Here is a 16,510-nt window from a genome sequence, read left to right as displayed (position 1 = left end):
ATGATGAGGTAGGGATCGTGGCCACCGCGCTAAGAGCGGGGCAAGGGCATGCTGATTGGCCGGCACCTCGGGGAGGCCCATAGCGAGGTGGAGGATGAGTCTGGAGAACCACCACGGCATGCAAAGCGAGGAGTATTGGTTTCTGTGTTTGTCTCCGAGAGCTGAGCCCCGATCATCAAGCGTATGAGTCACACACCGCTCCGTCTCCTGCCGTATCACTGGATATGCAAACATCTGACTGAATACTCAGTGTGTGTTCGTGCTCTCTCAGAGGAGCCAACTGTGTATCATGTAGCTGTGCAACGCAGCCAGATGCCCTTGTGCAGGACACCCGCGATTGGAAATCCATTCACAAGAACGGAGATTACACTGGATACGATTGGCCACTGGCCATTCCGCCCCCCCTACCCTGCCAGAGAAAACTCTCTGCCGCGCTCGCCTCATTCCAGTTTTCTCGAGGTAACTTTATATTGCTTTCATATCCACCGGGGGAGGCCACGGGGAGAAGAAACCGCAGCCCTGTGTACTGACACCCTGTTTTTACCAAATCTATCTGCTATCGGGTCATGCGCTGAGTCTCTGAGGTTGAAAAACAAGTGTAAAAATGGTCAATTGAGGATTTTTGGTATCAACGATGTTTCAAGGCGTCATGAACTCGACAGGAGATGCCACGGAACAATATCTTCATTCATGCACAGACATGTTGAGGGTTATGAAATAGCCACTTTTGGACGGATCAGTTCTAAGAACTGTGCAGCTTTTAGCTTCTCGTAACCGCTAAAAGGTTCCTAGGAAATAGGCTGTGTATAACAGGCATCGAGACTGCAGGGTACGCAAACATACAAAACTATCCCTAAGGGGTGGTGACGCTGAATCCTGCTGCTTTCTGTGAAAACACTGGGGAAAAGATAAGGGTCAACAGGCCTGACGCTTGGCTTTTGTTTGATGCCGACCCGTAGTGTTTTGAAACAGAGGATATCTCTCGGCCTCAACTCCTCACTTGTCTTCCGTTTGTCCAGAAACTATCAATCCTGTGGCTCGTTTTCATTTCCACAGGATCTTCTCCTTTCATCTCCGCCACGCTAGATGGGAGCGAGAGTACAATCCTCTGCCCTTCGCCTCCCTGTCACACTCATGTGGAAATCAAAGTTGTCACTTCTCAAATTACCTGAAGCAATTTTTCCCCTCTCTGTTTCTGTGCTCCGCAGCTTCCTCGCTCCATCCCCTCTTCATTACATTCTCTGCGATTTCTCTGTTCTTTCTTCCCCCATCATCCCTTAGCCACAGGCCAATAATTGGAGCTACCTTCCAACTGTGAGAGAGCCAATCGTGACGCGGCACAGAGTGCCAGAGGCCCAATAGGAGCCCGCAGAATACAGGGGAACTGTCATCTGTGACAAGTGACTGAGCCTGCTGACTTCAATTAACTGGCTTCCTCGTGCTGTACATCGCTGGATGTAGTCGTGAGTGAAAGTGAAATACGTCTGAGAAAGCCGCGTTTCATGGCAGACTAATGGTCTCCGAGTTGGACGGCTTCTTTCGCTTTTTTGTTGCGAGGTTTCGCCTGTTCAGTCATTCATTTCTTATATATAAAACGCCTATCCTGGAGTCGGGAGGGCAGGGGGCTGGAGTCTGTCCTGCCATTGGGTGCTCTGGCCCCATCTGCTGTGATACATACAACCATTCACACTCTCATTCGCACGTCATGTAGAAACATACTAGGTCTCTTGCCTCCCAGGTCCAACCTCAGCATCCTTCTACCTAGATCTTCACCATCCCTCCTCTGTCCATGTACAGATAGACTTTTATCTCCATGCTGTTCCTGCGATGGACTTCTGATCCATCCTCGTCACTCCCAAAGAGAACTCAATACCTTCATCTCTGCTGCCCCAAGCTCTGCTTCAGTGTCTCTCAACCAAATAACGTGTTTGCTCTACCACCGTCTTCTACACCTTTCCTTTTATAGCATGACTACCCCTGACACTTTTCCCCAGCCATTCCGTCCTTCTTGTAGATGTTTCCTAACCTCTTCTCCACACTCTCCATTGCTCTGGACTGTTGACCCCAAGTACTTAAAATCCTCCATCTTCCTCTTCTCACCATTCCACCATTCCACCATTCCACTTGGGTTCCTCTCATTCACACACATATGCTCTGTCTTGCTGCGACTAACCTTCATTCCTCTCCTTTCCAGAACACCTCTCAAGATTTTTCTCAACCTGTTCCCTCCTCTCACGACAGATCACAATGTCATCTGCAAAAATCATGGTCGATGGAGATCCCTGTCTAACCTCATCTGTCAGCCAGTCCATCACCATAGTGAACAAGAAGGGGCTCAGAGCTGATCCCTGATGCACTCCCACCTCCACCTTTAACTCTGTCACATCTACAGCACACCTCACCTCTGTCTTCCAGAGTGCATACATGTCCTGCACCACCCTAAAATACCATCCTGCCACTCCAGACCTCATCCGCCTCACTAGATGTTCCCTCCATCAGTTTGCAATGGTTTGATACATCCCATAATTGCTTTTATATGCAAACCTGCCTCCCATATGCGCTGACACTTTCAATTACCACAGATCTCCTGAATTCTTTTCATCTGGGTCAGACAAAAAACAGAGGTTTACCTCTGAGAAATTAAAAAAATCTTCCCTAATTCGTGAATCATGAAATTAAGGGGGCGTCGGGGGGTCCGCGTAATGAAAGCAGTTCCTGAAAGTTTTATGATGCAGTTGGCGGCGCTGGTAAATTTTTCCGTGGTCCATTCGCCGAAAGAGGGGATTATTACCGTTGAATTATGATGACAATAGTAAAAGCTGAGTGCACCTTATGAAGTGCCGGGAAGCTCTATTATCATTAATGATGCATTGATGGTGGAGTCGTTTGGGTGGCGCAATGTTCAAATGACCACAACACCCAGAGTTTTACGGCCAGGGTAATTTATCACGTACTGCGTTATCAGCCAGTGGGATGTTTGGCGTTTATTTTCAGAAAATGAAAGGTTTAATACCGACGACAGGGAGGACAAGTTGCTCATCAGATGCAGGTCCTGGATTGGACTAAATGTACAACGCTACGGTTAAAACATCGATGAGCCAGGTGCTTCTCCAACGCGGCAAAAAAAAATTCCAGTTTTCATCCAATCCAGCGGTGGGGGCTTCCCCGTCTTGCACCTTCCACTTTGCGAACCATCAAATTCACGGGGAGGCGCCTTGATACGCCTCCCTCGAAGGCCTGAACTCAAGATGCAAAATCAAGTTCACGCTCAGCTGGTGGCCATTGTCTCAAAAAAAAGAAAAGAAAAAGCACTTGCTCTTCCCTGCTTTTAGCATCTTAGCTTCTAGTGCTGAATGAAAAGGAAAAGGGGACGTAGTGGGGGTCTTTATCAGCCTCACCCCATGACTTTCACATGCATTCGCAATCATTTTCCAGTGGAAAGGAGGTTGTAGGATAAGCCAGATGTCGGGAAATGGCGAATTCGAGGGGGCCGAGAGGGGGAACGGTGCAGCTGAGGGCTATGTTGACACAGTTCATGGAGAAAAGCCACAGATGACCTTGCAGGCACAAAGACTTCTCCTCTTCCCTTCTTCTCCAACCGTGGGCCTTGGCCCTGAATAGATCCTCTGAACGGCTCACGGGGGGGGCAACAAAGCGCGCCCTTTGCTCCTCATCCCTATCTCTTCACTTCACCACCTGTGATTTATGGCGAATGTGGCGTCCGCCGACTCAAAACGAACATTCGTACATGTGTTATGAAATCCCCACACTTGCACAGTTATCCCCCGCGCCCCTTGTAATCTCCCTTGTCGTGATGCAATCCATTTTGTGAAGTGCTTATTATTCAGGAACATGCAAGTTCCCCATCCATCACTACGGTGACGGCAGCTAGCTTCCAACGCATCCTGCCTCCTCACCCCCCCCATGTTACTTCGCATTTCCCGCCAACACAACCCCCTGGCGCTTCGCTTTAGAGAGCCGTCCCTGCCACTGCAACACACCACTTTTATTTCTAATTTTGCTTTTGTCACCTCCTGGGCACTAAATGGGGGCAATTTCATGGTTTGACGGAGGCACGCGGTGATGACAGACGGACAAAAAAAGGTGGAGGAGAGAAAGACATTGGTTGTAATGGCGGTAAAATACGGCGTCTTTATTAGTCTGTGGGCCGCCATGCTGGCGCTTTTTGTGCCGCAGAGAAAAAGGATGGATTCAATAGCAACCACTATTGGAATATCACGAATTACCGAATTTCAAAAGAGGAGAACAGGAGGATATGGGAATGGGGACGAGGTGCTGGTTCGCTCTTCTGCATCACAGCAAGAAGGTCGCTGGTTGGATTCCCAAAACAGATTGGCCCTTCTGTGTGGAGTATCAAGTTCTCCCTGTGTGTGTGGAGCTCCTCTGGGTGCTCTGGGTTCCTCACACAGACCAAACACATGCAGGAGGTCCGACACTATATGCCTGGAGCACATGTGAATGAGACGGTAAGAGGTTGGACATAATGTTTAAAGATAACTTTTGAGTGAGTGAGGGAATAGTTGTGTGTCTACATAGGTGCCATTTATGAAATATAGGCACTCAAATTAACCAAGTGCATGTTACCGGACTCCTCAGCTCTGAAGAACTTCATGCAGACATGGAGAAGATGGAGTCCGCACATTGAAAGTCAGAATCCAACCAGAGGTCTTCTTGCTGTGATGTAGAAGTGCAAACCACTGTGCCACCCTGCTGCCCTTCATATATAGAGTACACAGTTAAATACCCTCTTTTTCACTTTAGTCACATCTTCTCCTCAAATCCACTCCCTCCACCAATCACTCAGGTTGGCCCCTTTGCTGCTTCTTCTTCTTCTTTGCTGCGTCTGGCTCCTCGTAAGGAGGAAGAGTCGGGGTGGGGGTGGAGGTTTAATCCTGCAGCAAGCCCCTACTCGCTTAAGCTGACCTTCTCTCTGAGTGCCTGAACATCAGGATCAGCGGAGGGTCAGTGAGGAGCCGGTTGGAGAGGATAGATGTGAGGGGGAAATGGAGGGAAATGTAGGAGCGGAAGGCGATGCGGGATCATGTTCCTGGTGATCATAACAGTGGTGTTATATATAATTAAATGTATTTTTATTATATTAGGAATATTTTTGGATACAAAATGTATTATTTTGACGGGACCGGCGCTGTTCCGGAGTCAGATATGGAAACATGTGATTTAGATGTAAAAATTCTCTCGAGTGTGGGCGAGTAACTAATTAAGCTCATGGCCAGTGTGTTGGCATAAACTGTAATTATTGTGTGTTTTACTTTGATATGAAACATTTTTTTATGATACATTCATTTTTTTTTTTTTTTGATGCAAAGTACCAGTGTAGCTGCTTTGGAAAAATAACAAAAATAAAAATCAATGTGATAGTAAAGAAAATATAAAAAAAAAAATAAAAATAAAATAAAAATGAAAATAAAATAACAAAATAAAGAAATACATTTGTGATGTCACATGTTTTCTAAAGATGTAACTGGGAAATAATAAAGTCCAATAAATAAAATGATAAATAGATAAGTCAAATATTTTTATGAATATATTTAATAAAAAAACAAGAATAAGTTTTTGATGTCACATATTTTCTTCAAGTCAACAGACTTGAAGAACGAAATAGCAAAGAAGCCAAAACTGATTCAATAATGTTTTTATAAAAAAAAAGAAATAAATTATCAAATAAATACATCTTTGTGATGTCACGGTTAATCGAAAATTCAATCGGGAAATAATGAATTCAAATGAATAATCAAATTATTAAACACATTAGAAAAGCTACACTGATTTAATAAACAATAGAAATAAGGTACACAAAAGGAAAAAACTGTGTAGAGAGAGAAAACACACTGCAGGATTACTGACATTTAATAAAAATTAAAAAAAAAAATTATCCTCATTACATTATAACAAGCCCTGATGGGCGCTGCACTCATCCAGTTGCCTCAACTTATCATCAACCTTGAAGAGCTCCTCAGTGGAGGACGACCTCTTTGTCAAATAAGACAAAGAGATTGTCAAAAAAAAGGTTAATAAATACTGCAGTAATACTGCAGTAGTAATGCAAGGCGCAGGCTGACCAAGGACTTCCTTTGTGGAATCCTTAAATTGGAAATAATTCAATTTTAAATCAAATGAAAATACGAATAAAGCACACTAAAAAAATAAAGCACACGAAAAATACACTACTGTGTGCTTTAAGACAAAAATGATGGCGGGGAAATTATATGTTTGTTGGGTTGAGGAGCCTGGTGAGATACGAAGATGATTTTTATTGAGCCTGGCCTCGATTTTGGGATTGCATATGTTAGTGTGCATGTGTGTGTGTCTGTGTGTGTGTGTGAGTGTGTCGGGGGGCGCAATAAATGTTGCTGCTGGGCCTGTGGGGGACACCTGACACACCAGATTAGCTGGTCGGGCGCTCCTCTGACGCGTTTTGTCTGTTTTCTGTCCATCTAATGCGATACACGCACTCACATGCACACACACACGCACACACACACACGCACACGGTACATATGTGTGTGCCACTACAGCAGTCAGACAGCCGGCTGAAACACCCACAGACACACTTTCTCCGGGGACTGCAAACATCACATCGTGGGGCATCAGGAGACGTGTTGCATTGCCGTTGAACATGCTTGACCCGTGGCGGCCTCGTTGGCTGTCAACAAGCTGTCTCTCCAAATCAGCACTTTGGAAAAAAACCTAAAAAAGCCCAGCTGCATGGGGCTGGCCTGCGGGCGGCGAGCGATTCCAAGCAACATTTGGACCCGTGGGCTAATAACAGTGTTTAAATCCATATGAGTGTGTCCAGGATGCTAAAATATGTAGCATCGGCGGTGTGCTGGAATTCTGAATGTATGAATGTCTGCTCACCTGCAAAGCCGGAAAACAACAACGGCGTCTTGACGAGACGAGACAGCCGGATGTAGGTCAAAACCGACCCTTGGGGGGGAAAACGCACGGGAAACTTCCTTGTTTTTATTTTTGCGAAGGGAACAGACACCTCCTGGAGGTGGAGGTAACTTTCATGCTGTTCTGTTTTTCGGGGGGGTGTGCGCGTGGGGTTCCGCCGGGACGGCGATATTGCATAATGTGAGCGTCGGGGAAATGTGATAGCGACGTTCCCGATTGTCAGCGTTGTGTATTTTGTCCCATTTACTGAATCAAAAGAAATGTCTTCATCTGTGATCTGGGTCGCAGGAACATGTTCCGGTGCGCTTCTTCCGCCGCTTTGCCTTCTCCTCCCTGTTCGGGATATCAACCCGCCATCTTTTCGCCCTGTTCCTGCCTCCTGCACGCTCATCCTGGCTCCTGTTTTCTAGTGGCTAAACATCTCAGCGACAATGGAAACCTTCAAGCAAGGGCTCCCAAAATAGCCCGAGTTAATCCAGCTCATGTTCATGAATCAAAACTTCCACGAGTCATCCCGCTAATGCCCCGCCCCCACCTCCAATTCACTCTCTGGCGATATTCTAAACGCTTCGCGCAGGGTCCTGTCAAAAAAAGAAAAAATGGCGACCGCTTTTTATCTGCGGACATTTCGTTGGGGGGGTGATGATGGTGGAAGGGGGAGAAGAATACTTTTCTTTCATGAAAGACAAAACATTTGGAAGATGTATTGTCTGAGATTTGGAGGACGACACCCTCCTGCCAGTGTTAACAGGCCACGCCGCTGTTATTTTACGAGCAGTTAACGCCATTGTTCAATGAAGGCTCCTATTTAGAGCGCGGCGTGTTGCGAAAAGGGCTGTATTTCCATCATAATAACAAGTGAAAAGATCGAACTGTCACGGGGAGGTGGGAGAGGGTAGGCGGCGTCCATCAGCATGCCCTGAGAATACGCCTTTTTCTCAAGTGACATCTGGAATTATGGGATCACCGGCTGCGATGGAGAATGTCACCTGGTTGCCGCTCTACGTGCTACCTGGAGTAAATATCACGATGGCATTAGCCGAGATTCTCCCCCGCTGTTCCAAACAATGGCGGTCTACGGACAGCTTGGTCACCTATGAGGAAAGATCTCCTGAGCTCCATTAAGCGAGCGGATGCCCTTTATTTGTTTAAGAAGAGGCTTAAAACCTGTCATCCTAGGGTAACCCTGGTTACGACTGCAGATGGATCCCCTTGGATGCGCCTCTCTCATTCCTCCCCTTTCTGCGGTCAGAGCATGATAGTAACCGCAGATCTTCTCCCACGGTCACATGCCATCTTATTCGACCTCCGCCCACTATTTACTTTAGGAATATGGGAGATATTATTGGGTCATTCCAGCTGCTAGTATGTAGCTGTCAGTGCTACTTGTATTATGAGTAAGCTATCATTTGTGCCTCCCACCTCCAACACCCCCTCTGTCTCCACTGCAATCTTTGTCGTTTTCTCTTGCGATGCAGAAGGCCACCAACATCGAGACCCATCCAACTTTTCTGCACCGCTTGCTCATGTTGAGTTTCTGCCTGGGTTTTCACCAGGCGTCCACCATGGTTGATTTTACAGTGGCCGGTGTTAGCACAGAGGTGTTAGCACGGAGGTGTTAGCACGGAAATGTTAGCGGTCCTGTTATCCTGAGATAGCCACACTCCCCTCCCCCCATCTGGGAGTGTCATCCAGACCTTGCCAGAGTTTTATCTGGAAACGGCGCTGTGATTTGGCAGCTCATAAATAAAACCAAACTTGACTATGACGACGTCAACACTGAACTTGATTTAAGAAAAGATAGGGCTTCACATCTTTAAAGAGACCATTTTATGCCCCATGAAGTTGCGCGTGAAGAGAAATGCTTAACCTGTGGACGACCGGATCCACAAACTCCGACAGGGAACATGTCTTCCTTAGAGCCACCATGAACGAGCAGAAGAGCTTTGCAAAGGACGCCAAAACAGGAGGCGTTCGAGTGAATGCACAAACCCTAGACGTGAGAAATGTCTTCCTCAAAGCAAACCCTTCGCAGTGGAGAGAGGAACTTCGGGCGCTTCGACAAAAAAAAATAACAAATAACCCTGTAAAATAAAGCTAAATGGAAAAACAGGGAAAGCCAGTGGTGAGTTACATCATGACTGCTTTGGATCCCGTAAAGATCCGCGTTTATCTCGGAGAGCAGGCGTGACTAACAAAAACACCGCTGTGCTTGCGGCGGACAGCCCGCGGTTCAACGACGACTTGAAGATAAAAAGCGCAGAGAGGTACGATGGCAGACTGAATGCCCTTATGTGCCTTTTGAGGTGAGATACTGACTAATCGCCAGGAAAGATTACCGGTGTCCTCCTAGTAAGAATGACAAGTTCTATAACATCATTCGTTTAGATATCCAACTTTAATGGCGCTTTGAGACGCCAAATTGAAGTCGCCCGTCTTTCTCTTTCCACTGTGATCACTGTGAAACACTTTCACCACCGTTAAACCCCACACGCCCCGCCCGCCGTCCCGAAGTTTCCAGGCCCGGCCTGTGTTCCTACCTGAGGGGAAGCGTTCAATAACGGGCTGGTTGTCCACCTGCAGTGTGGCGTTGCCGCCGCTGCGCGTAAATCGCACCACGTGGTATTTGCCGTCGCTCACCATCACCGCACTCTCCTCGATCGTGATGTCGTCCGTTCCCACGTTGAAGATCACGCCGATCTTTCCCCTTTCCTGCGGACAAAGGAGGGCGGAGAATGCGGTGACAATCCCGTGCGTGCATTTCAACCCCGGTGAAAACTTTCCGGTTCGTTTTTGATCCACAAAGTTTCAGTCCTTCCTTTATATTCAGTCTCAAGCTAGCAATTGCACAAAAGCTTTTTTTCCCCCTAGTTTATGTGGATGAATGAATGACTGGATATCACTGCTCAGCATCCCTTCCTGTGAGACCATCGTCCAATCCGGACACGGGGGGGCGAACCCTCTCTTTGTTTAAGAATAGGCTCAAAACCTTCCTTTGTGAGAAGGCTTATAGCTAGCGCTAGGCTAGCCCCTAGCGATACTGCCATAGGCTTACGCTGCTGAAAGTATCCCATCATGAAACTCTTCCTATCCTCGCGTCCCATCAACTACGGATGATACGAACCTCATATCTTCTCCACTGGCCTCCCGGGGCGGGGCTTGATCTATTGCAGCATCTCGCCACAATTCTGAATTCGTCAATGAATTTTAAAGCTATTATTGAATCATGTTAGCTACTAGCATGTAGCATGTCACCTGTCTCCCTTAAACTCTCTCTTTCTATCTCTCCATCTCTCTCCCTTTGCCTGGTCGAGGCAGACGGCCGTAGCCCGTTGAGCTCCATCAAGACATGGCTGCGTTTTCACGCCGATCTCCTGAATATCATCCTTGATCACACCCTCTGCATTCTATGTCTACCTGTTGAAGCTTTCCACAGTCCTTGTGCATTAATCAACTCCCCAACACACACACACACACACACACACACCTATCGGTGTTGACCTCCGCCCGCTGTTTAGAGTATATTACAGTCGGCCGCCTACTCTGCTCTCATCTCACGCCACATCCCTCCTCTTCCTCTATGTTTCCCGTCGTCCGTCCCAGGAAAGGTCGAAGCCATTTACGGAGTAACGGTCTGCGGGCGAGTGTGTGTTTACGTCTGTGTGTGAGAGGAGAGTGTGTGTCTGTGTGTGTGCAGCAGACAGTAATATTGAAGTCAGCCTCTGTCTGGCAATAACTTTTTAGTCACCTTTGTGTTGGTCTCTGTCCTCGCATCCTGAGCGGTAACTACTCGGCTACCCGGCAAGCACAAATATGCAGGGCTACTCGGATGTGAACGCGCGGCTTTTCCTCCGATCCCTCCTTTTTCGACATTATTCATGGCTTATTAAGTATTTAAAGCATAAAGTAACCTGGTGTTAACAGAAGTTAAGATTGCATGTTAACTGAGTTAATAAGCGTAGAGGTGGTGAGGCGAGTTAATGAGCAGTATAATCACAGGGACAATTTATGTGCATCCTAAGCACACCGCGCTGGAAAGTTGGCAGTCGCATCAAAAACTACAGAGGTAGCGTTGTTGTGAGCGATTCACCGGTCTGCCTCTTCATCCAGTCAACACCAGTCAAAGGCCACTTTACCGTCAAACCCGCCACATGTTTCACACATACAGAGGGTTGAAATAGCCACACAAGGCCATGGATATACTGGATATGCACATGTTGGTTGTCAACTGTTTTGCAGTTCCTAGAAGCTTTTCAGGTGTGGATGAATGGGTGAATGGTTGTATGTCTCCATATAAGATACGGTGATACTTTATAGATCCAAGTCTGAGAAATTCGGGTGTTCAGGGGACAGGTAACAAGACTTTAAACAATAACAACAAATTTACTGTAATTTCCAGGCTGCGGCTTAAACAATGATGTGGCTAATGGATGGATTTTTTTGGGCTAACGAGCTGGCAAAACATTTAGCATCGTCACATGAAATGTTCAATGAAATGACCGTGGAATACTGAGGCGGTTCAATTACGACACTGAATAAGACGACTAATGGTTTTAGTGTGCAGGAGGAAGACCAAGATAGCGATCAGCTGACGTAGGACGAAGCGGGGATAAAAAATGGATGCATGGATGGACTTTTGCTTGTATTATTTATGATTAACCTCTTCCATCAGCCGTGTTACAGGAACTGTTCGGACAAAAGTATTTCCAGTACCTATTTGGTATGTATTTAATAAAAAGTTTCTGTGTAAATATCTCATAACGATGTAATGACACCTGTGGCTTATAGAGAAGTGCAGCCTATACATGTACATATATATTTAGATAGTTTTTTTTAGCTGGTTGGGATTATATTTAGGTGTGCTCAGTAGTTTAGGAATTAGGGTAAACAGAGACATTGAAAAGGACAGAGACAGCAACAGTAGAAGGATAAACATAGATAAACTGCTACGCGTGGGCCGCAATAAAGGGACAGTTGCAGGAAGTGATTGGTTGGTTTTCTTTTCGACACGTGAATGAGGGAGTGAACGAGGCCACGGTCCGAGTTCCGAACGGATGGATCTGAATCGGATGACTTTGCTAGGACGAGAGTCCGAGGTGGAATATGATCTCATTCTGCAAAGCGGCTCAGATGTCTGTCTCAAATGGCAAAGAGCTCCCGGCTTCCGAGGCACTTCATCAATTGATCGGCGTTATGAACTGACCCTTTCAGTCTTTCTCCTCGCTCCCCCCCACTGGCGTGCAGGCTTCAAATTCGATATTGATTCAGAGACATGAATATGAATGCCATGGGGGACGGGTGAGCTGGGGAAGGGCCGTGAATGAAAATGTAATCAAAGCTTCAGCTATCGATACTGTTGAGAAACTTTGGTAAGGAGAGACAAAAAATGAATGAAAGGGTGACTGAAATGTCTCTGATGGAGTGCGAACAGTAGGATCATCTCCATTTCGGCCCCCGCGCTCGGAAGCTTAGGATAATCGCAACACCTTTTGCAAGGAGAATTAATTCAATTTGCACAGGGCCGAGCAGAATGAATCCACGCTATTACGTCTGTAAATATCAGTTAAATTCACTCTCCCTTCTTCTTTTTGAAGAGATTAGTATTTGTGTTCTGCAATGTTAGCGGCTCTTCCCGGTGCCGGGGGAATGTATCGAGCCCATTATGACGGAGGGGGAAGTGGGGGCAGCAGGGGAGCCGCCGGGTAGTAGTGGCCTTAAAAAAAAAAGAAGATTTTAGAGTTGCGGTAATGACATTTTAATGGCTATTTCCCTTAAGCTAACATATCTGTGGAAACAGAAGGAAGAGACTCCACGGATGACTGGGAGTAGTCAAGCCTCCGATGCCGAATCCAAACGAGAACACCACGTATGTGACACCAACCCTTGGACGCTCTTTAAACACCGCGGCTTACAAACTAGCGCTGAATCTGTGGCCGGCGTCGGCTACTGTAACGAATGCTACGGCTTTTTTCGCTCTTTTCATCCACAGGTGAGCCCATCTGACTTATCTATCAGCCGAGCAGGTTAGAAGTCTGCCGCGCTTTGAAAAGCGCTTTTTTAATTATATTTCTTTCTGTTAAAACCTGGATTGCTCAAGCGGCACGGCGGTGGTTAGCGCAGCAGCAGCAAGAAGATCCCTGGTCTGAATCCAAGAGGGGGCCTTTCTGTGTGGAGTCTCTACGTTCTCCCCACTTCTGCGGTTCCTCCCACAGACCTAAAACATGCATGAGGTTCATTGGAGACCCTACATTGTCCAGATGTGTAAATGAGAGGGTGAATGGTTGGATGTGTCCATATGATCAAGTGGCCACCGGTCCAGAGTGAACCCTGCCTCTGATCCAGTGTCAGCTGGGATAGGCAATGGGAAAACGAATGAACAAATTGCTCTTCGAAGGGATCTCAGGGAGTGATGGACTTGTCTGGAGTGGCGTGTTAGTTTGCGAACAATGAAGCCTCTGTGAATAGATTCGCCTTCGCACAGAGAAGTACCTTAGCGGTGAATCTGCCAAGAATGAAGACAAAAAAAAAAAGAAAAACTTTGGTTCGCCCTCTCACTAGGATCTCTCCTTCCTCCCCGTCTCAAAGTAATTGCCTTTGTGTTTCTTCGCGGGAACGTGCCGGTCGCGGTTCCCATTCGGATTGTTCCCACACGACCTTGCGGCGTGGGTGAAGTAAACGCCGGCGGTGAGAGCTGCATGACAATGAGCGGCGGCTGACGTACGTGAGCCGATCGCAAGAGAGTAAGAGGAAGGGAGAGGGAGGACCGAAGACTCGGAGAAACAACTGTATGGTAAAAAGGATGGAGGAGCCTTGATGATCCTCCGGGGCCTCCAGGTGCGCTGAGATCAAAGTGTCTTTTGAAGATGTCAAGATTTTCTCCCGGTTGGTTTAAGAAGGAGAATCTGGTACAAAAGGAGAATTATTAGCGATGTATTTCTTTTTTGCAAAAGGATTCGATTATTGATTTCTCCCCGCTCTCAGTGGCAGCTCGGAGACAATAATCGTTTTCAGCGACAACGAATTTAAGAAGAATCCCTGCAGACGCCCGCCACTTGATCTGTTAGCATTGTTTGAGAGCGTGCCCCGATTCCCTCCGCGCAGCCGATACGTGAGACGGAAGGCAAATTAGGAACGACGAGCCACCGAACCTGAGGCTGTGCTGAGCCAGCAAGAGTGATCATTACTATTCAGATCTCTAACTAGTACTTTTAATCTAGTCCATTTCCAACGAATATACATTGCGGCACAGTTGGTAGAGCGACCGGTGGGTTGTCGGTATCCTGAGGCAGGACGTCCCAGTTCCACGCCACATGGTGATGCAGGCGCCATTTAGGCTGTATATATCATTTAAAAGGAGTGATAACTGATCTTTTACACGTCCTAGTTGACCCATGATCAGGAATAAACCCTTTGATTTTATGTTTTTACATTCAAGGGGAGTCCAAAACATGATTTTTAAGGTATGAAATGAAGTACAGCATTCATGGCAGATGATAAACCTTGATCTGGACGTTGACTCAGATATTTCTGTCCAAATAGACGTCCTTCATTCATTCATTTGTTTGTCATCTATCCCAGTGGTAGGACGACCCAACCGGTACCTACAAGTACCAGTCCATGGGTTGTATGGTACCAGGCTTCATAGAAAGAAAAAAATACTTACAGTATTTTCCATTTAATTTACTATCCAAGTCTGAATAGTAATTTATTTTGAAAAAAGACCAAATTCTCTCCGTTGCATCCGTCTGTTACTCACTCGACGCATGTCAAGATGCTTGTCTCGGTCACGAATTCATTGACACTGATATTAAACCCATGATCTAGCAAAATGAGTAAAAAACAGACATCTTTGGAAAGTTTCCTTGCAAAGGGAAAATTGCCAAGTGAGGGGACAGAAGAAGAGCCGATGACCACTAAAAAAAGGAAGCTGCATTTAACAGACAAAACCAGGATCTACTTAAAATATGGATTTATCACACCAGGTGATTCCAATGCACCGAGCCCACTCTGCGTAATACACGGCGACTGGCTTTCCAAGGCAATGAAGCCTTCAAAACTGCCCTGCAACTTGGAGACCAAGCACGCTGCCTGAAAAACAAGCCTTTGGTGTATCTAAAAAAAAAAAAAAAAAAAAGGGAACGGGTATATTTTTATATTATGTATTTATCCACCACAACTTAAAGGCCAGTCCGTGAGACAAAATACTGTCTGACATTAAACTGGTCCGTGGCACGAAAAAGGATTGGGACTGCTGATCTACACCACTTTCCTGCGCTGAGGGTGGCAAGGATGCCGGAACCAATCCCAGCTGTAATTGGGCATGAGGCAGTTCACTGTGGACACAAACCGGTCACTAGATATACTGGAGAGAAACACATTCACCTTCTCATTCACAAATCAATGTAGGGTCTCCTGTCAGCCTCCAGCATGCTTTTGAATTGGAAACTTGAGAACCAGGAGGAACCCGGGTTCTCCAGTGCCAGAAGGGAACAAGCCACTGAAAGCCCCCCTCCCTGTTGGAATTGAACCAGGGACCCTCCTGCTGTGGAAGCGCTAACAGCTACGGCAGCCCTTCAACAATCATTTAAATTTAAAAAAATTATAAAAATCAGGATACAACCGTTGCCTGACAGAGCCTTTGGTTGCCACGACGGCCTGTCGCCCACGTGAGCGGCAGGGTGAACAGCTGTGATCAGGCTCCAGCTTCTTGTTCGGGGAGACTAAGCTCAAACATTAATACTTCTTTGCACATCTCCATCCCTAATGCTTACATACTCTGACTGGATTTGCTCAAAGTGATTTGTCTCACGATGAGCGGGTGCGGCACAATTAGGGAGCCGAAGCAAGATACCGGATTCACACGGATATCAACTTCAGGTGGATCCGGAGGAAAAGTTCTGCCCTTTGAAATGACAATTCCAGACATGGAAACGTGGAACCGAACTGTCGGGATGCGCCAAAGAAACGTCAAGGAGTTTTGGAGACTTGGATTGGCCACCGCATTTGCAATGACCTCTCAACAGGGTTTTGCTCTGCAAGCACTAGGATGCAGAGGAGAAGGCTATCACTTGGCATCAGAACTTTATTAACATCATAAATAAACATCAAATATCAAACGTCCTGAAGTCATGATAGATGACTTGGGTTTGCGGGTCTAACCCAGATTATCAGCTGATCCATTATCATGATCTCCAAACATGTATGGTTGTGGAGATACAGAAGGTAGAGGATTTTGAGAACTTAGTGTCAACAGTCCAGAACAAAGGAGGGAGTAGAGAAGAGGTGAAGAAATGTGTGCAAACACCTTGGAACAGGTGGAGAAACGTGTCAGGCGTGATAAAAGACATTCAGTGTGAATGAAAGGAGAGGTGTGGAAGATGGTGGTGAGACCAGACATGATGTCCAGATTGGAGACACGTAAGAAAGGACAAGAGGAAGAGATGGGATGGAGGCAGCAGATATCAAGATGTTGAGGTTCTGAGGATGGAGTGTCAAGACTGAGCTCATCAGAGGGACAGCATGTGTTAGATGCTCCGGAGGAAAAAGTCAGACTGAAATGGTTTGGACATGG

The 16,510-nt window shown here is 46.6% G+C and overlaps 1 protein-coding gene across 8 annotated transcripts in view; it reads right to left on the bottom strand.

The window, feature by feature from the left end:
- Positions 1-16,510, bottom strand: part of nrxn2b (neurexin 2b) — a 749,542-nt gene that overhangs the window by 39,558 nt on the left and 693,474 nt on the right. For all 8 annotated transcript variants that reach the window (XM_086165979.1, XM_086165985.1, XM_086165983.1 and 5 more), the window contains one exon: positions 9,480-9,651. In XM_086165979.1, the coding sequence (XP_086022105.1) occupies positions 9,480-9,651 (172 nt within the window). The remainder of the gene's footprint in view (positions 1-9,479; positions 9,652-16,510) is intronic.

This window comes from Fistularia commersonii, chromosome 19 (assembly GCF_037954325.1).
Source record: "Fistularia commersonii isolate RoL2024-O1a breed Wild chromosome 19, RoL_Fcom_v1.0, whole genome shotgun sequence".
In the NCBI taxonomy this organism is placed as follows: Eukaryota; Metazoa; Chordata; class Actinopteri; order Syngnathiformes; family Fistulariidae; genus Fistularia; species Fistularia commersonii.
Note: the sequence above shows the minus strand (reverse complement) of the source record. Positions and strands in the feature narration are given on the sequence as shown.